The 20,409-nt window shown below is 57.7% G+C and overlaps 1 protein-coding gene across 2 annotated transcripts; it reads right to left on the minus strand.

The window, feature by feature from the left end:
* Positions 1-4,694: 4,694 nt before the first annotated feature.
* Positions 4,695-18,516, minus strand: RBPMS (RNA binding protein, mRNA processing factor). 2 transcript variants are annotated; one of them, XR_012628775.1, is made up of 9 exons: positions 18,400-18,516; positions 11,519-11,596; positions 10,952-10,990; positions 10,729-10,791; positions 9,865-10,015; positions 8,866-8,996; positions 6,948-7,017; positions 5,464-5,569; positions 4,695-4,715 (listed from the first exon to the last, which is right to left on the minus strand). XR_012628775.1 is itself a non-coding variant. In XM_074867096.1 (8 exons), the coding sequence occupies exons 1-7, from the start codon at positions 18,460-18,462 to the stop codon at positions 6,955-6,957; spliced, it is 588 nt and encodes a 195-aa protein (XP_074723197.1). In that variant the 5' UTR covers positions 18,463-18,516; the 3' UTR covers positions 5,462-5,569; positions 6,948-6,954. The 2 variants fall into 2 exon arrangements, 1 of the variants encoding a protein (XP_074723197.1); XM_074867096.1 differs by lacking the exon at positions 4,695-4,715 and having other exon boundaries at positions 5,462-5,569.
* Positions 18,517-20,409: the final 1,893 nt, after the last annotated feature.

The following is a 20,409-nucleotide window of genomic DNA, read 5'->3' on the forward strand; positions in this document are numbered from 1 at the left end:
GGGAGGTTGCGTCAGAGATCCCCTGTGGCCCCTTTTACACATGTGCTCCTGTGGGTCTGAGCCCTGGTTCCTTCAGTGCTGCCCAGCTTGATGGAAGAGCAGTTCTCCTTGCTGGCTTGCTTTCTGCTGCTTCGGTTTGCAAGTGTGTGCAGTGGCCTCCGTGTTACCCAGCAGCCTAGAAAAAAGCAGCTGTGACTCTGAAAACCCATCAGCGCCTCTGTGGTTGGGACCCACGTGTTGGACTCCCAGCCTTGATGGTTGGACATGGTGCAGAGTGCAAGCACAGCAGGGGAAAAGGATGGTTAAGGCAGGAGGTTGTTCTTCCATTAAGTTAATTTTTTGACTATACCTGCACTTCTGGGCTTACATCCAAGGCCTGAAGTACTTGTGCGATTTCCTCCCGCCTCCATCAGTTACGTTATATTCTCTATTCCCTCCTGAGCTAGTTATTAATTATGGAGACTGCAGAGATGAAGTCCAGACTCTGCTAATGGTTGACTTGCCCGTGTTTTACAAGAAGCGTTTTGGGCATCTGATAATGGTATTTCTTAGCTTTGCTTTTTAAGCTCCACCATCATCTTGGTTTCTAGCCTGAGCATGGCAGTGAGGCACATAATGGTGTTTAAGTGTTGGCTGAAGCCTGGCTCTCCGGGCAGCCTGCAGTTGTAGGGCACGCATCTGCAGCACCCTGCTCATCTTCCTGGGTTGAAATGTCTCCCTGGTGCAGGCACTGCCTGGCCTGGGGATTGCTGCCTTGGCTCTGGGCTGCAGGTACGGTCCCAGGGCAAACTTCAGGCTTTTAGGTGCACTGTGCACCCTGTGTGCAGTTATCCCTGTCCTTCCCAGGGCGGTGGGACGGCCAATGCTCTAGCGGTGTGCTTTTCCCAGTGTGTACAGCATTTTCGTGCTGGCAGGGAGCACAGAGCAGCCTTGCCTTGGCAGCATTCAGGTAGTGCGGTGACCCTTGCTGGCTGACACCTCTCAATTTCCCCAAGCTTTGAGAATCGTGGAGCAAATCCATGGTGAGTGCTGCACCCTCACCCTGGCCTGGACTGTCCTCACGAAGCCATCTCTTTGCTCTTCACTGCTGGCTTCCCTCCCAGCCTCTGTCTCAGCCTCTAAAGCTGCCTGGCCAGACCCCAGTGCTATCTCATCTTTCCTCTCCCGGCCTTCTTATTGCTTCCCCCCGCCTCTCCCGAGGAGGCCCGTGGGTGCTGGGCTCGCTCCTCCTCCCCGTCCCATCCGGGCTGCGGGCGCTGCCGGCCGGCCTCGGCGCCGGCTCTGTCTGCCCTTTGCTCTCCCTGCCCCGGCTGGCCCGTCTCCATTCCCGCGGCACAATCCCCTAGTCCCTGCCGCTGCTGCCCGGCTGCCTGCCCTGCTGCCTGCCCCCCCGTACAATCCTCTGGGAGATATAGCTCTCCTTCTCCTGTCTTGTTCCTGTTCCTCTGCTGCTCAGTTGTGTGTGTCTGATGTGGGGAGTTAGCACTGCGTTTTTCTGTGCAGACTCTACTGGCCTGTTCCCTGCCTTGTCTGTTGCTTTCAGCCTGCTGCCTGCTGGGATGCAGGGGTGGGCAGGAGGAAGCCGCTTGCATCCCGCATCCCCCCCTCCCCGAGTTTAGCTTTGGTGTTAGGGGGATGGGGAGAGAAAGACTTGGGAAAGTGGAAACAATGAGAGTGCGACATTTTCTCGTTTTGATTTTCCAGCTCTGCCTGTTCATACCCCCAGGGTTTACCCCTGGTATTGGATGCCAGCACTCGCCTGGGAGTCCCTGGTCCCGTTTTGCAATCTCCCAGTGTCAGCCAGCAACTCGGGCCTTCCTGTAAGCGCCCTGGTGGTCACAGGGAAGGATTGTTCCCCTGGCCACGTGGGGAAAGGTCACTGTGGGCAAAGGGGACGCTGGGGCCGGGTGAGCGGCTTGCCTTTCCCACCCCTCGTCGATGAGGGCAATGCCAGTCAGCACGGAGCCAAAAACATCTTGGCTTATAGGGGAAATTCAAACTAAAAAAAAAAAAAATGTTTCAAGAGGTTAAATATTTTCGGCAAGGCCCCACTTCCTTTTGCAGGGCAGATCTTGAAGCAGATGCTGTGCCCAAGCAAAGTCCCGGAGGATGCGTGCATGTTTCATAGCTTTCGTAGCTGGAGGATGTTTGTTGTTGAATCCGCTCCCGAAAGCATCTGCGTGTCTTGCTGAAGTGGTGCCTGGGACAGTGGTGTCGGCCAGTTACCGCCGCTCTGAATAGCAGTTGGGCTGAGCAATACGTTCGCGTTGCCTCGCAGCTTGTCGCTCTCTTCCCTTCCTACCCCGGGCCTGCCAACAAACCTCTCCCCTGAATGCAACTCGGAAAGAAAGAAAGCTGTGACTTGCGGAGGCTTGGGGGGGGATTAAAGTCCAACATTAAGGGCTTAACTCCCTAGCTCATCCCTGCCAGCCGGGGGTTTCAAGTGACACCACCATGCCTTTTTCTTCTGCTCTCAACAGTTTGCAGCCTGCTTTAATAATGTCCTTTGCACGCTGTTCTCTGGGCTGTGTTTGCTAAGATGAAGCTTGCTCCTGGTACTTTGTTTTCGGAGTCTGGCCTGTTGGCTGAGGCTCCTGGGGACGCTGGTCACATTTATCAGGGCGGGGGCGGAGCGGAAGAAGGAGGAGGAATTTCTAGGTTGGGCTTACGAACAGAGTTTTTCAAAAATCTCAGCATGTTAAAAAAAAAAAATCTGGCCATTCGTCTCTAGGTTACATTTGCCTCTGCTGTGGCTGAGCTCATGGAAAATCGCAGCTTAGCTCCTGTGCTCAGTGCCAAGATTAGTAGGTTTAAAAACTAACCGATAACATCTTTGTAAACTTGGAGACATTTCTGTAAAGCCTGCTGATCCTTCCAGCCTGGATTTTGGAGCTTTCCTAGAGATCCAAGTGGGACGATGGTATCTGCCCTGAAAAATCGCCCCATCCCTCAGGAGTGTTGCCTGCAAATACCCAAAGGGAGGAAGGAGGCTGCTGTTCCCCAAGGCCCCGAAGGGTGTCTGTTGGGATCCTTCTCCCTGTTTCTAACCAGATACACAGCACATGACAACGCTCTGCATGTAACTTATAATAATCACTGGTTTTATTTTTAAAAAATTACAATAGAAAAGTACCTTTAAACATATTTCCAAAAGCGAGTAGACAATGTGGAAGCTTCTCTCCTCTCCACAAGACAAAGTACAGGAAATAGTTTGCTAAAAGAGTTAGTCCGTTGCTTGGAAACGCTGGTATCGTTCCTTTTAGAGCCGCTCAGAGGTTTGTCTTGGAATTGATTTCTTCTCACGTTGCCTTTATCAATCCCACTTTTTGCAGAAGACTCCAATGGGACAGTTTCCCATCGCACCATCTCACCCCCCACCCTGGCTCTGGTAGCCGAAATCTCAGCCGTCTTATTTTGGCCCACCCACAGAACAAAAGGAAGGAAGAAGAAAAAGGTTATGATGCTTAACAAGGCCATGGGCACCCTGTGTCTTCAGTGCAGCTGGGAAACTGGTTATGGCAAAGCCTGGGCAGCGGCTGAGCTGGGTCTACTCTGCAGCAGGGATGGGGTGGGAGGGAAAGGCAATGAAAGGAGAAGTTTTTGTGCCTCCTTTTGCAAGAAACAGAAATCTGTTAAGAGGTTTTGGTTTGCTTTGCTTTGCTCTTTTTCCAAATTCCTGCTGGAGCAAGGAGGAGAGACTAGTATATCAGGCGGTCTCTTTGCTGGTACGCTATCTCTGTTAAGGTTACAGTTACTACCCCAAGAGTGTTAGAAGCCTCCCTTCTTGTCTTTGCACATGGAAACATGGAAATGCTATACAGCAAGCCGCTGGACCGGCATAACCTTGACGCTAAAACCCCAGTTCAGCCCAGCACTTTGGCGTAACGGTAGGCATGTGTCTAAGCCCCTCGGCTCACTCAGGACTCGTGCCCAACCTCTAGTAAGCTGGCGAACCGAGGGGTTTATTGGGTTTTTTTCTCATACAGCAGTTTACGTTGCCCGTAACAACTTCAAGCAGTCATGGCAGGAGGAGGAGGCAAATTGTCACCTTGCTACATGTGCGGGCTGTCTCTGCCCATCCCTGATCCGAGCCGTTGTACCATGCCGAAGCTTTGCACAGCAAGCTAGTAACATAGCCCTAAGGTAAAAAAAATCACCATAAGAAAGTTTCTGATTGTCCTGCCTGGTTGTCATTTGGTGCAACTGGGAAGAAAAGGGTAATACTGTAAGTGTCTGCAGAGGTCTTGCTGACACAGCCGGAGCACAATTCCTACAAACTCGAATCGTGCGTCTCGACATCTGCACGCACGTGAACATCATGCCTTCGACATGCAGATGGGGCGAGGGGGATAGACAGTCTTAATTACACGCATTTGAAAGTCAAACACAAAACCTGTGGTCTGACCCAGTGTAAGATTGTCCTGTTTAGGAGGTTTGGTACAAAAATACTTGCTCTCATTTTCCTTTTTTTGTAGTCTGCTTTCCTATGGTTCTGTTTGAAAAGACTTTTCAAACACTACAGCAATGCCTGTCAAACCATGCTTTCAGAAGTAACACACTCTTTCTTACAAATATACAGTGTAAAAGAGGAAAATATTATTACTAGTTATGCTTTTCGTTTTTCTTCTAGGAGAGCAGATGTGTGATAGAGGCTGTGGGAAAGTCTTGGAGGAATCCAAACTTGTGTGAGGTGTTTTTTTTTTTTTTTTTCAAGCCTGTAACAACAGAGAGAGGTGTTAAAAAAACCCAGCAAAAGCAGCCGTGATCTTGGGCTGAGGCAAAGCGGAAAAGGGGCTGTGGTTAATCTCTCTGCCTTTGTGGGGAAGCTCCCGTGCCACAGCATAGGGGAGAGGGAGGGTTGTTTTGGAAATGGAAGAGAGCAGCCCGTGCCGGCACTGTGCTCCAAGGACAGTTGTTTAACCGGGAAAGGGCAAGGTGGGAAATGCTTGCGGGGAGACCCGGGGCTGTCAGCACCCCAGGGTGGGCCTGGCAGAGGAGAACGACCCCGCTGGTCCCAGTTTGTTCCTCTCGCTGGCTGTAGCCCCTGGGGTTTTAACTTGAGGAGGCACCAGCTTGGGAAGCTGAGAGTTAAGTCCCGAGGTGAATTTTGCACTTAAAGAGGAATTCAGTCTCTGTTGATCCAAGGCAGGAAGCGAGGACGGCAGTGAGATGAGATTACCGGGGGTAATTCAAAGCCGAGAGGCATTCCTCGGCTGTAGAAACTCGCCCCAGATAACAGCGATAAACGCGGGAATGGCGGAGCCATGGTTTGGTCACGCCGTGCTGCAGCAGCAGCAGCGATACCACCCTGCAGGGATCAGTCCCAGGGATGTGCCCGCCTCGCTGCCCCTTTCCTCGGGGACATGGCGTTGGCTTCCTCAGCCCTCTACCCCCTCCCCAAAGCAGCAAAGCCCCAGGGGCTGCATCCCCCTGGCACAACCAGGCATCGTGTTGCAGCCTTACCAGCACACTGTGGTTTTGCGGAGAGCATGCCAACCCAGTAGCCGCCTTGGAAGACTCCGTTAATACCCACAAGACTGACTGTAGGCCACCATCACACACCTGAGACCTGCAGGAGGACACAGTAGAGAGTTAGGGGTGCTGACAGGGGCAGCCAGGGGCTGAGGTCGCTGTGCTGCGGGGAGAGGTTATTTTGCAGTGGCCAGGGTTGGCGCTTCCTAAGGGGGGGTAGTTTGCAGCTTAACCCTGCCCTGATGGGCTTCACATGGCAAATATGGGCAGGATGCAGGCAGGAGAGCCAGGGTGGCAGCAAAACCCATGGCTGGCTGGGTTGTAGCCCTTCCTGGCTGGAGGAGCCTGGTGGGGAGCCAGGGGGTCCCCAACCCCCCATCCTTACCCATTGCAACTACCGGGGTTGCTGCAGGCAGATGGATCTATTCCAAGGGATTCACTCATCTCCCCTTCCCAAATACGGCTCTGCTTACATTTTAGCTGAAAACATTGGCACGTTCCATATTTTGGAAGAACCACTGGTTCCCAAATCCTCGCTGCTCCCTATTTTTATCTGCTGGGCTTAAAATAGCCAGTAAATGCTTTGCGGATCCAAGTCTTGGGTCGGCTGCAGCCTCGGCTGGTCCTCCTGCTCTCCCCGTGTGAGCGAGCCTCATGGCCACGGCGCAGGGCTGCAGGGGCCGGGCAGAGCGGTGGCACGGGAGCACGGGCAGCCGATGCCAGAGCCTCGCCACCTCCTTGGATCCTTTCTCCACAGGTGGATGTGGATGTGGCGCAGGCTTCCCAGCAGGCAGCAGCAGCATGGGGGGATGGCAGCTGGGATGGTCCGGGCAGGCTGGGATCACAGGGCAAGCGATGCTCAGCATCAACCGAGCCTCCTTCCCCTCTTCCATTTGAATCCTCTTTATTTATTCACACAAGGCTGAGTTATTCGCAGAGCATATCTTGCAAGGCTTTTTCCATCTGAAGACATCCTAGGTGTCATCAAACTGGGCACTTGATAACGCCGTGCGTCTTATTTTGGCAGCCCCACCACCCCAGGCTGCCAGGAGAGTTTTCATTAAGGTTCAATGAGATGTTTGCGTTGCACTGGGAGGGGGGAGGTTGTCTTCAGCTGAGCAGCCCTGCTGCCACCTTCATTTGCAGGACCATGCCATTGCTACACTCCCGGGGGCATGCAGCCTCCACTGCTGCAACAGCTTGAACCTGCCTTTCCATCCTGCCCCGGGATATCTGGGAAAGCTTTGGGGTGGACGGTGGCAGAGACGTCCCCTCCCTGGGGACAAGGAGGGTGCCTGGACCTATGGTGCCTGCCAGAAAGTGGCCTCACCAGCGCAGGCATAGGGTCTGGCCACCCACCCTAAGCTGCCAGAGACCCTGAGAGTTGTGGAGGGGGGAGCTCAGGGTAGGGGTGGAGGTGGCCCCCAGCCCACCATGCCAGCACAGGAGGACGGGAGCAAGGACGTGACACTCACCCGGCATTCAGCAGAACTGACGGGACTTCCAGCCCTGAGAACCAGCCTCGGAGGGAGGGAGCCAGCGCATCTGCAAAGAGAAGAGGGGCACAGGGTGAGAGGGGTGGTGGCCGCCCACCCTGGCAAGAGCAGGATGCCCCTGGGCTCCCCTTTCCTGGCCTTCCCCAGGCACAGGGTGGAGGGAGGTCAAAACGCAAACAGTACAGCCACCCCAGCTCCAGTTCGGACAGTAACACTGGCAGGGGCCGAGTGCGGACCCCGGCATCGCTGCTTGCAGCAGGACCAAGTGGGGACGGCAGCACCGTGGTCCCACCACGCAGGCAGCGGGCTCATCCCCTCTTAATGCCTGCAAAGCCCACGTGAGACGGGGAAACGTCAGGTGCCAAAACCCAGCGGCTCTCAGCGCCTGCCTGTGGGTGCTCAGTGCTCTGCTGGATAACGCCACGTCAGCCCCACTGTCCCGAGGTTCCTGGTCCCGCCACTCTCTGCAGGACCCAGCCAGGGAGGCCACCCTGCAGCGAGCAGCTCTAGTTTAGGTGGTGGCACCCCTCTTCAACACGCCCCACCCAACCCGCAATGCTGGCAGCCATGCGGGGGGACAGGGATAGGCTGCGGCCCCCAGCACGGGAGCGCTGCGTGCTTTGCTGCAGTACCCCAGGGCAAGGGGGAAAGTGCCACCACCATCCTCCCCACCACACTGGCTCTATAACCACGGCAGGTAATATTTCTTCTAACACTGTCTAGCATCAGGTCTCAACCTGGGTTTTCCCGGAGGGCCCTCGGAGCCTCTTCACGCCTCCATTTCCTTTGCTGGCCATTTCCCCAGCCCCCCAAGCAGCGCAGGTGCTGCCTGTTAGCGGTTATTTGACAAGGCAAGTATGTAGCTGCAATAATATTTACCACCGCTCTTCCTATAAACAGCAGGGCCTGAAAAGCTGGAGTTTCATCCAAAGGCTGTAGCTGGTTTGTACGCCAAGCGCTTTTCCTCACCCTCCCACTCAAGCCAGTCCCTGGCTGCCTCCAGCTCCCAGTGATGGCAGCTCCAGACAACCCGGCTCAATCCCGGCGGGCCAGGGCCAAAAGCCTTTCGGATGCAGCTTATCTGGCAAATCTGTTTCCGTGTGCTCGTTTCCTCCTGCTCACGGCCAAGCCAGAGCCGGCGGTGAGGAGCGAGAACTGGGATGATGTCCGGCGTGGCTGCTGAGGAGGCAGCTGCCCGTTCCTCCCCTCATAGTGCACGTCTCTTCCTGGTATCCCTGTGATGCTGCTCTGGGAAACATCCCGAAGGCTGGCACTACAAAGAAATCCTCCGCCACCTCCATTTCCACTTCTTCTCTTCTTTTCCCTTCTCCTCTCCTGGGGCGGGTAGTTAATTTTTAACAGCCACGTGCTGCCACCAGCAGTGGCAGCCAGCAGAAAAGCGCTTGTGACAAGAGAGCGCCTCGTCAATAAAAGATGGGTCCTCCATTTGCGCTTCGCTTGCCCTCTCCTCCCATCAGAGTTGCTTTGCTTCATGCCCCGCGTCGGGCAAGCCGCATCCCAGTGATGCTCAAGGGGCGGCCAGGGGCTCAGCAGCCCCCGTGTTGCACCATGCCAGCAGCCGGATGGGTCGTTGGGTGCCAGGAGCGATGGGGATGGTCCAGCACCGGCGAGCATCCCCCATCCCTCCCTCCCCGCCTGCCACTGGCGTGGGCGAGAGTGAAGGTAGGAAGGCAGAGAGAGGTGTTTGGGGAGAGGCAGGCGCTGCCCGCTGCCAGCGCTCAGCTGGGTTTGGGTGCCATCCCTAAAATCTCAGGGAGGGGGCAGTGAGTGCCTGTTAGCCGGGCAGAGGTTAGTGGTGCGGTGAGCACCAGGGGGAAGGGGGGGTCCGGGGCAGGTGGGAGGGTGAGTGCAGTGGTGGCAGATGGGTCTGAATTACCTGGGCGTGCAGCGAAGCGGGATAGGTGAAAGCAGGAGGAGGTAGAGCAGGTGCTAACTCCGCTGGGTACAGAGGGTACGGCCCCCACACTTCAGGGCTACTGGGGTAAAGTGCAGGCACTGTGAGCTCATCTGCAAGAAAAGAAGAAGGAGAGTTAACAGCGACCGACGGGCCGCGGCCCACGCCATGCCACGCACTGCTCAACAGCACAGCTGGTCCTTCTCCCCCCAGAGCGGGTGGGAGCAGGAGCAGAGCTTCCCCCGGAGAAGTGCAGCGTGCCAGTGCCACCGGCAAGAGCCGACCCACAAAGCCAACACAGCTCAGCCGGCCGCAAGCGATGCTGTGGGGCTGGATGCGTTGCCAGGGGAGGCTGGGCTGGGCTTGTTGTCTCTGAGAGGTTTAATTACCCCAGGGATCCAGCGTCGGCAGGCACAAGGGAGAGTGTATGGCTCATGCCTGTGTGCAGCAGCAAGGAGAAGAACCAGCATCCGCACGAGAAATGCTCTTCCAGTAGTGGAAACAAGTACGGCGCGACATTGCCAAGGTCTCCGCCGAGACCCCCAACCACGACTCAGCAACTCCCCGGCGTGGTGAAGCAGCACCACGGGATCGTCCCGCTCCTATGTGCTGTGCCGAGCTGGCTGTCACCTGCCCCTGGGTCCTCTCCAGCATGGGCAAGCCACCTTTGAGGACCCTTGGCCACCAGCTGGCAAATGCCACCACATGCTGCTGCTTCCAATTGGACCTGGTGTTCCCCATCACCACCCCCCTGCAGCATCCCTGCTCCCTCTAGCATGCCACTCTGGGGGCCTGGCATCGTTCCTTCCACCCATAATCTCTGCGCAACATTCAACTGCCTGAATAAGGTGTTTTCCTGAGGCAAATGAGGATGGGGGCAACCCCCATGCCTGCCCCCCGAAAAACCGCTGGCACTGCCGTGGTGGCAGGTCGGGGGGAACTGCGCGGGGCTCCCTCGGGAGAGCCAGAGCTGGTACTTACAGGGCTCCCGGGCGATGAACTGAGGTACAGTGGTGGGGAGAGGCGTGCTGGGGTTGGGGGTGCCCACCAACTTGCTCTTGGCCATCTTGGTGTTCGCCTTGGCAAACTCCAGCCGCAGTGTCTGGGGGATCTCGGGGTCGAAGCGGATGCCCTGCAGGAGGGAAGGAGGCACGGCGGGTGGGCAAGCACTGCCGCGTGCCAGCCCCGCAGCAAAAATAACTCACAATTATTTATTTTTTTTTCAACTTCCAGCCTTGAAATGAGCTAATTTGCCGGGCCCCGAGGCAGCTCGCATTCCTCCGGCATCTTTAGCATCGGCACCATATTTGGCAGTCGGCATCCCGCAAGGCCGAACTCTTATCCAGAGGGATTAGTGGAGCCAAAAAAAAAGTTTTACATTGAAAATGAAGACAAGGAAAAAAAAAAAAACAACAAATCAAAACCCGGGGAGGAATTGGAGAACAGGCTCCACGCGGTTCTCCCCGTGACTGTTTTCAGGAGGTTAACTGCAGAGGTAGGAGGGAGCTGCTAAAGGAAAAAGCTGCTTTTTCTTTTGCAGCTTTAGTTGGGATTTTTCCCACTGAAGAAACTGGAGAGGCTGGGAAAGGTGTCTCTCGCTGATTCACATCTAAGGCTCTAATCCTGAGGGTTCAAGCCCTCCCGGATGGCCCTGGGAAAGGCAAAAGGGATACAGCCCTCCAGGAGGGGGGATGCAGATGGAGATTGGCTGGAGGGATGGGGATGCAGTGGGGCCAGCTGGTGCGGGAGACGCATGTTCCTGGGATGGAGAAATTTGGAGTATCCAGGCATGGGGAAATGAGGGGAAAAAAATCCCGAAAAAATGGAGAGGTTAGGCGCACTCACGTTCAGTGCGTTCTTCGCCGCCTCTGCTTCGGAGCGGCTGTCGAAGCTGACAAAGCCCACGGGCTGCGGAGGAAGGAGAGGAGGCACCATCAATCAGACTGGCAGGGAGCAGAGGGAGGACCCCCCCGCCCCGGGGACTGGCGGTGCCGGGGGAGGGTGGGAGCATGGGGGGGAGGGTGGGAGCATGGCGTGGGATGCTCAGCCTGTTTTGAGCAGCTCCTACCTGCTTGGAGGTGAGTTTGATGAGAGACCCTTCGTACCCCTGCAAGAAAAGAATAAAAAAGGATGTTTGGTGGAGATCCCTGCAATTCATCCGCCCCTTGGAGAGGGAAACCTTCTGCATCCATCACCCAGCAGCCCTATGACTGGGGGGCATCAGGTGGGCACAGGGGGAGCTTGCCAAGGCTCAGCACCAGCATGGGGACTCGTTGCTGCTAGATTTTTGTAGGGATGCTGAATGCCTGATAATGTGTTTGAAAAGAGATGAGTTCTGAGCTGCAGGTCTGGCAGGGTGAAGAGACTGGAAGGGTTTGCAGCCAACACTCTTCTGCTGCTAAATGGGGTGCAAGTCAACGTGCAATTAAAATGCCAGTGCAATCAAAGCGCCCAGTGACACTTTCCTATGGCTTACTGGGGCAAAAAGGTGCAGAAACTTGTTTCTGTGAATAAAATGCCCAAATTAGAATTTTGGGGGGAAACCAGATCCTACCAAGGTTGGTGGGGCCATGGGGATGGGGCAGGGGGTCAGCCCCATGCTTCCAGCCCCCCTTTCCTGTCCCCAGTCTGGTACCTTAAAGGGCCTGAAGAGCAGGTAAAGTTCACGGGGCTTGATGTCCAGCGGCAACCCGCTGACGAAAAGCGTCCTCACCTAGAAAAGAAGAAAGGAAGTTCCTGGGGACCCTCCCTCATCCCTAACTTGGGGATACCCCACACCTCCTGCAGCCTTAGGTGGTGGCACACCAGAGGGACAATGCCAGCCCGAGGGGAACCTCATGGGCAGCTAAAAGCCTTAAGCCACACTAGGGGGACGTAGCAGTTTGGAGAGAGGCATCCCCATCCTTTGGGTGACCACAGAGCAAGCTGCTGAGACACCACGGAAAGATAACTGAGACCTGTCCTCACCGCACTGAGTGCTCTCCGGGTGGAAAAGTCTGCCAGCATCCCAGCACTTTCCCACCCCCGTCTGGCAAACAGGCTCTCTCCTGGCATCCCCAGCAGAGCCCTTACTCTGCAGACAATGCCTGTTGTCTCTGTTTAACTGCAGCAGCTCATTAAGGACCAGGAGAAGCAAACCCCAACTCTTCCTCTTGGAGGAATGGTCCTGTTTTGGAAGAGGCTGATTTTAAGCAGCCTGTCCCCGATTTATAAAAGTCACCTTTTAAGGTTTTTTTGACTCTTTTTGGGTGGATCTAATGTTTGCCGTGGTGCAGCATCCTCAAAGCTGGAGTGGCTCACAAAAACACTGCTTCCACTGACCCTGAGGGGGGATGTGGGTCTCCTTGGGGATGGGCAAACCCCACCTGGGCAAGATCTGTGCCCAGACAGTTTTGCTTTACAACCAGCTTGTAACTGGGGGAGCGATGTGGGGCAGGAGACCAACAGCTGGATCTGCTGCCCGTCCCCCTCTCCTCATCCCCAAAATGTCATCCAAACACTTTGGTGACCGATAGCCAGGGCCCCACAGGAACCTGGGGCCGATGATGGCCCCAACCAGTGCCACCTGGGCCCCCCCACCCACATACCCTGCCCATGGCCCTTGCACTGTATTTAGGCTCAGACTTTACTGCAGGAGGAGCTGCTTAGTTAGTTAGCAAGGCTGAGGCCTTGCTGGGGGTGTGTGTGTGTCCATGTGTCTGTGTCTGCGTGTCTCTGACCCTGGCTGCTGTCACCTGGCAGCTCTGCTCTCCCTGCGGCACCCAGGGATGGTGCCCATGTCAGTGGAATCTCTGCCTTACTGTCCCCATCGGCTGCGGACTTCCTTGTGAGCCAGCCCAGCTCCTGCTGCTCTCATAGCATCTTACTGGGAGGTAATCTGTGGGATTTGATAGCTGTAGCTGATTTTTTCAGGCACCCAAATGCATTGTGAGAGCTTGTCTGGAGGGGCTAGACCAAGGTCACCCACCCCTGGTGCCAAGCTGACAGATTTGACCTGAAGGAGGGGAAAACCTTGATTATTTTTATTTATTTTATTTTTTGGCCAGGCACCCTGCCTCCCTGTGAAACAGCCAGCCCAGGCCTATTCTTCTGCTGACATTTCTTCTTTCTCTTGCAGATAAGCTATCTACCCCATCTCCCAGCCTGGGAGCAGCAAACATTCCTGCTTTGTGTAACAAAACCTCTGGCTGACCTATATCTATTAAATAACAAAAGGTACTCGAGGCGGTTTGCATATAGCCCTTGTGTCAACAGCTCCAAGTGATACCCATCGCTGCTGGCACCCATGGCTGCTGGCACCCATCGCTGGATGCATAGGGGCTGCCAGAAAACAAGCTAGCCATGAAAGTATGGCCATCCCGTGCTTGGTGCTTGACTCCTCTCAGAAAGCAAGCCCTGCTCCGGCCAGGAAAGGATGCGCAGGGCCTTGCCCAGAGGGATGCTGAGAGCTCCATGCTGGATGGGATCAGCGTGGGCATGTCCTCCCCCTTTCCTGAGCCAGGGCTGCAGTTAGGCACAGCTGCGGTAGCCTGCCCCTCTACTGGGACCATACACGGTCGGCTGGAAGCCCCCCCTCAAGGGGCCTTGGGGGACCCCTGCCAGCTCTCTGCCTATCTGAGCGGGGATCCCAAGGTGTTCAATGCTGCACAGTCTCCCAGTGGAGATGCTGCCCAAATTTCTTCTGGCAGGGCCTGGGGAGGGATTAATCCAGAGGAGCTTCACTTGCATCCATGAAATTTGACATATAGAAGGCAAATTTATCCTTTCCTAGGGAAAAGAATATTCCCCTTCAGACAGGTCCGCCTGAGCATGACTGCTATCTGGGGAATCAGATCACCAGACACATCCCAGCTCCCGGCTGGGTTTGCCTCCCAAGGAGGCTGAGCATCCTTGCGTGGTGTGTGCCCCCCCCCCCCCCATCTCCATCATCCCTCGAGCCTCTGGTCCTGCCCAGCACACTGGCCTCCCGCCTCTCCTCTCCCCCGGGAGTGCCTGAAACACCAGAGGCGTCAGAGTCGGCTCCAAGGGGAACCCGCTGCCAATTTGCCTGAAATCCAAACCTCTACAAGCCCAGCTTGCTAGATCATTTAGCCCCATAGCCGTGTGGCAGAGAGATGGGAGAGATAAAAGACCCTGAAAAACCCTCCGAAATTCAGCCTCGCAAAGGAACGGCTTCTCTTCGGTAATGACTTGTTTTCTTTGAAAGTTCAAACGTGGGTCGGCCAAGTTTTAAACTGTAAAATTATACAGCGGCGAGTGAGAGAGGGAGAAGGGCTCCAAAGGATCCCCCAGCTGGTTTCCAGCCCCAAAAGGATGTTTTGGGGCCAGGAGGGAGGGAGGGAGGGAAGGAGGAGATATGAGGTCATGGGTGCTCCCTGTCTGCACCCCACAGAAGGGTGCCAGGGAGCTGGCATACCCAGCCAGAGATGTTTGAGTAGGTCCTGCATAAACAGCATCCTTCTGCTGGGCTGGGTAACAAGCAGGTGGGAGGATTAGGGCTATGTTAAAATGAGGTGGGACTGGCAGAGAAAAGGAGAGTCTTCGGGGATAATTCCCAGCAGGCTGGACGGATATCCTTTTGCCAAGGGAAAGATTTTAGGCGGAAATATTACTCCTGCCCTTAAATGGAAGAGGAGCTTCAGCCCGCAGGGAGCTGCTCCAGGCTTTCCTGTGCTGAGAGATCCCAGGGGCTCAGCCTCCATCCTCTACCAGAAACACTCCCAGGGCAGAATCCTGCCCTTGAGGGGGAAAAAAAAGCCTTATCAGATAAGTTGTCGGCCAGCAGGCAAGCATATGCTCTTCCACAGAGAAAAATGACCCCTTCTAGGAGGTGGATCAGACAAGACATATGCTCCCAAATGTCTTGCAAGACAGGGCCAGACCTACAGCTCCAGAGCAAGGATTAGCAAAGAGTGCTCGAGCATGGCAGTGGGATTCCCGCAGCCCAGAGACCCCCAGTTTAGGACAGCCCCAGCTGTTTCGTTTCAATTCTGCTGCGCAGGCATTTTTCAGTTTCTTCTTGGTGGAGCATTTCTCCATCTCTCCTTCTTGTTACAATTTGGAGTGAAACCAAAGGTTTCTTCCAGGTTAGAAGTGCTGATGTTTGCTCCAGGAAGCTGCTGGCCATGGGTGCAGGACCTTGCAGGTGACAACCACATTGATTTCCTTCAGGAGAGATGACAGCTACGGGACTGCACAAGGAGCACACAAACAAAGTCCCCTTGCCACAGTCCTCCCCTGCTCCTGCTGCTGTGCCCCACAGCTCCCAGATTTGCCAGGGCCGCTGGATCCCAACTCTGCCACCTTGCTCCTGGTTTGTCCCCTTCTGGCTTTTATTGTCCCCACAGAACATCTTCTCTTAGCCTCTGCTACTCTCCTCTCCCTAGGAAGCCATCTCCATCCTGCTTCTGGCCTGTCCCTCTCAACTCTGCTCTTCTGTGTCCACCATCACCTTCTGCTGTCCCCAAAATACCATGTCCCATCTGGGGCCAGTTTAAGGGGTGCTGGAGAAGGTCGGGACAGGGGGGTTTGCTGGGACGGTCAGGGCTGGGGACACGCAAGGAGAGGTGGGGACCTGGGCCAAGAGGTGACTGGGGTCTCCAGACCACGGTTCAAGGATGGCCCCAGCTTGGGGAGGTCCATGGCGGAGTGCAGGCAGCCCTCCTCCTCCTCTCCCTCACATGAAGCCACAAGCCAGGTTTGTCTCCTGAAGGTAAGCAGGAACCAGGGAGGCATTTGCCTGCCTTGGACCCCCATCAGATGCTGGGTGCCCTGAGGGATGCCGGGTGCCCCACCGGCATGGTCACGCTCCCTTGCCCCTGTGCAAACCACCCCCAGTAAACGTTAACAGGCCGGGGGCCGGAGGGGAGAGGCAGAAGGCGTCCGGGTGATTCATTCACAAGGCATTTAATCGCCTCCTTCAGCCCCAGCTCCCCGTCCGCCACCTTTCAGCAGGGGCTCGCTTTTAATTCTCCACCAGCCGATTAGCCGCTTGACTGCCCGCCGCCGGGGAGGCACCGCCGGGCAGCCGGAGCCCAGCGGGAGCAGGAAGGCGATGGCACGGGGCTGCGATCGAGCCATAAAACAGGGCAAGCGGAGCTTCCCCCCGCCTCCCCGGCAAAGTGGGGTGCTGCCTCCCCCGCGGCGGGATTAGTCCTTGCGTAAATACTCTCTCTGCTAATGGAGCGTCCTCCTCAGCTGGGTTTAGATTCCCGGGCTGTGTGTACGCACGCCATCAACCCGCAAAACTCCCTGACATAAACAAGTCTGAGGCCGAGGGATGCTGGCTCCTCCGCCCCTGGGATGCGGGAGGACTAGGCTCAGCCTCCAGCCCTGCCACCCATAGCCATTTCTCCAAACCAGTAGCCAAACATCCGGTGGAGGACGGGAGGAGAAGAGCAGCCCTTGGGGAAGAGCGAGTCCGGAGCTGCCGGGGCTGGAACGAGGAAGCGGCGGAGGAAAAGCCAGTGAGAAGCCAAGGGAGCAGATGGGGGATTGCAACAGAGCAGAGGAGCGGCGGGCACGGGTGGGGGTCACGCACGGCTGTGTCCTGCCCGGGGCTTGTTCCCAAACCCTCCAGACCCCGCACTTAAAGGAGGAAAGGAAGCAGGAGCTTGGGGGGATGCGACGCAAGGGTCATGGGGGCAAAGCTTATCCATTCACTGGGCACCTTCTCCCCAGAAACTGTCCCTGGGGTCGCCTCCCCACACCCCAGTCTCCTGGGATGATGGATCTGGCATGGGATAGGGACGAGGGCCACGAGCCGGGCTCTCCGGAGCCGCTCTGCTACCAAATAAGGCCTCCGTCGAGCCTTTTACGTGCCGTTCTCGCCCGGCTGAAGTGACGTGACCTCCTTTCCAAATTGTTCTGCCTCCCCCCTGACAGACTCCTCTGTTGGGAACCCCCCCCAGCAAACAGCTCCCCCGCACCGGGGAGGGTCCCTCCCGGTGTGGGGAGGTGAGGGGGACGAGGAGGCCACCCTGGGGTGCCAGGAGCAAGCAGCAGGACTCCTGCCAGCCTGGGGAGGAGGCAGGAGGAGCGGGGCCAAAGCTGGGACTTGTCCCACCTGGCAGCAGCCTGATTGACCTCCCCAGGATGGGTCCTGCTTCTCCCTCTTTTTTGGGGGGATACGAGGCTGGAAGGCAAGCCCCGGGGAGGGCGCAATAGCTGGGCAACCCCCTTTCCCTGTGCTTAAGCAAACACTCAACAGCACCAGCTCTTCCAGCCAGGGCTGGCAAAAACTTGTGCGGGGAAAATACCTGCCTGGCACCAGAGGAGCCCGGTATGCAAGCACGAGCGGCCATCGCCCTCCTAACACATCCCTGGCATGGCAGGGGACCCTGGCATCTCACAGCTGTCCCCTCCAGGAGCTCCTCATGTCCACCATCCCCCCTGGGCAGAGCTGCATCACAAGGTCAGGAGGTCCCCAAGGGCCAGCAGTGCGATGGCTGGCCCCTCGCCCCCCAGATCCAGCTGGGAGCAGGGCGAGGGTCACCCTTCGCCAGGGCAGCATGTGCCACGCCACTGCGAAAGGCAACAGGCCCCCATGGGCATCTCCCACCGCCATGCCTGTCTGAGCCACATCGCCGTATCCCCCCCAAGGACCTGGCAGCATCATCTGCCCTGCACCCGGGGACGCCGCCAGCGGAAGAATTCCCCATTATTGGCACGGTTTGGGAAAACTTTGGTAAGTTTCAGGCTGAAACCGCCTCTGGAATAAAAAAATCAAGGCAGGTGAGCGGAGCTGTGGCGCATCCCGACGTTGTGGATCGAGCAGAGACCCCACCGAGAGGCCGGTAAGGACGTGCCAGAGCAGCCCAGCGGGTGAAAGGCGAGGAGGAGATACTATCTGCCTGCTCTCACCCTCCCAAAGTCCAAATTCCCATCTCAAGGTCATGGGCAAAACCAGGAACTTGGCGGCTGCAAGGGAGAAATCCCGCTCTCGTCTCCGTGGCGGGGCGTGGGGTTTGTCTCCCGTGGGGACGAGAGCGTTTCGTACATCTTTGGGGTGAGAGACGCGAAGTCTTGCTGGACGCGTGGTACCCACCGTCACTGTCACCCCCACAAGCCACCCCGGCAGCGCCCAGCACCGGCCCCGGGCGCTGGGGGTGAGGCTGTTTTGCCCCCCCCGCCCCCCGGGGAGCTGCATGTCTTGAGTGGGGCTCCCCTGCGCCCGGAGGGCTTCCCCGGGGAGGCGGAGGAGTGTTTGCGGGGAGACCCGGGGGGATGCGGTGGCCCCGCCGGGGGGGGTGTGGGTGTCCCCGGGAGCGGGAGATGCGCTGCCCGCCGTTCGTGTGTTTCCCCCCCCGCCCCGCGAGCAGCCCCGGGTACCTGGGGTCGGGAAAACCGACGGGACCCCCCCGGCGCGGCCCCACCCCCCGCGCGGGGTGCGTGGGCACCCGCGGGGCGCAGCCCCGGGGATCGCGGGGGGGGTGGGGGGGGGTGGGGTGGGGGGAGACGCCGGAAACAAACCCCCCCGCCCCCCCGAAACCCCCGACCCCCCCCCGCTCCCGCTACCTCCTCCTCAGGCAGGCCGGTGTCGGCGGGGCCGCCCTCCCGGTCGGCGGGGAGGCTGCTCATGGTGCGTCCGGCCAGGCTCCTCGTCCCGCCGGCGGCAGCCGCGTCCGGGGCGGGCGGTGCGGAAGGCTGGCCGGCGGCGGGCAGCGGGGGGGCCGGGGCGGGGCGGTGGGGACCGGGGGAGGGACGGGGCGGGGGCCGGGGCCGGGGGAGGAACGGGGAGGAGGCGGCCGGAGGGAGCCGGGGGGACGAGGGAGTGATGGAGGGGCGCGGGGGTGGCGGGAGAGGGGACGGCTGGGGACGTGGGACACGGGGTCATGGACACGGAATGTGGGAGATGAGATGTGTGATGCAGGGCGGGGGACACGAGATGGAAGGCTGGGGACATGGGGGACAGTCTAGGACACAGGGTTGGGGACACAGGACACAGTCCCAGGGACACAGGACACAGGCTGGGGACAGTGGATGCAGGGTAGGGGATGCAGGACACAAGGCTGGGAACATGGGACAGAAGGCTGGGGACATGGGACACAGTCCCAGGGACATGAGGCTGGGGAGATGGACACAGTCCTGGGGACACAGGACACAAGACTGGGGACTCCAGATACAGGACTGGGGACACAGGACAAGGCTGGGGAGATGGACACAGTCCTGGGGACACAGGGCACAAAGCTGGAGACACAGCTCAAGGCTGGGGAGATGGGACCCAGTTTTGGGGTCATAAGACACAAGTCTGGGGACGCAGGACACAGTCCCATGGACAGGGCTGCAGCAGGGCTGCGGAGCAGAGGAGGGGACAGTGTTGGGGACACAGGGCACAGGAGGGGGGACACAGGGGTGCGGCTGGCTGTGGGACAGGGAGAGGGGCACCGGAGGCTGGCTGTGGTGGGAGGGAGGTGACATTAGAGGAAGGGTCCCCGCTGTGGCGAAGTGGTGGGGGCTCATCACCCCAACCAGCCCCACCTGGGCTCTGGGCCACCCACACCCCCTCCCCACCCAGACCATAGCTGCATTTAGGCTCCCACCCCACTCCCTGCTTAGGCTGGGTTTTAGGTGAGCCTGAACTGGGCCTTGCCCCCTCCTCACTTCATTTTATATCTTGCTTTTGGGCTGACCCCAGCCCTGTCACATCCCACACAGACAGGACTGTGGTCCTGCAGGGCTGTACTCAGCTCCAGAGCAGCGTGATGGGACCCTTGGGGTGAAAAACGTTTCACCAGCGGCCGCATCCAGAGCAGATGCTGCCTGCACACACTATATGGGGACCAGAGGTGACACCGAGGACATCCTGCCCGTGGCGGAGGGCTCGTAGCAAACGGGCGTTTAAGGTCACGGCTCGCCTTTCCACGACTCAGTGGCCAAAACAGATCTACAGGCAGCTGCCCACACGGACTGAGCCCTGCCGCCGGCTCAGAGCGGAGGGTTTCCAGGCTGCCAGCAGCGGTGATTTACAGAGCAGAACCTCTCATGCTGGGAGGGAGGTGGACAGGAGCCGGGCCAGCGGGATCTGGGGGAGCGGGAAGTGGCTGGCTGCCAGGGCAGGCAGCCTGGAGAGGGAATCTAAAGAGCAGGGACTGATCTAGTTACCCAAACGGGAGCCTCTTGCTTTTGGGGTAAATTCCCAGCAAAAGATTGCCTTATCTCTGGGCAAGGGGAGAAGTTGGAGAAGAGAGATATGTTTTCCCCCTCCGTGGGCATCTCCAGAAAAAGCTTTGGCTGGGGCTCCTGGGGTGGGCCGGAGAGGCGGCAGCAGCTGGGACAATATCCGCAGCCCTCATTTGGGCTTGGCTTTGGGGAAGAGCTGCAGGGCTCCAGGTTGGATTCACAAAGCCAAAAAACTGCGGGTTTTTATTTTTGACATCCCTGCAGCTGAACTCGGGGAGAAAATTCGATCGGCTCTGGTGGGTGCTGCATCGCTTTTGTGCCTTGGTCTGTCCCACCTGAAACCCCTGGTCCCAAACCAAAACCCCGCGGCCTGCAGCCCAGCTGGTGTTCAGGCTTCATCTGTGG

This window comes from Strix uralensis, chromosome 4, assembly GCF_047716275.1.
Source record: "Strix uralensis isolate ZFMK-TIS-50842 chromosome 4, bStrUra1, whole genome shotgun sequence".
Taxonomy (NCBI): Eukaryota; Metazoa; Chordata; class Aves; order Strigiformes; family Strigidae; genus Strix; species Strix uralensis.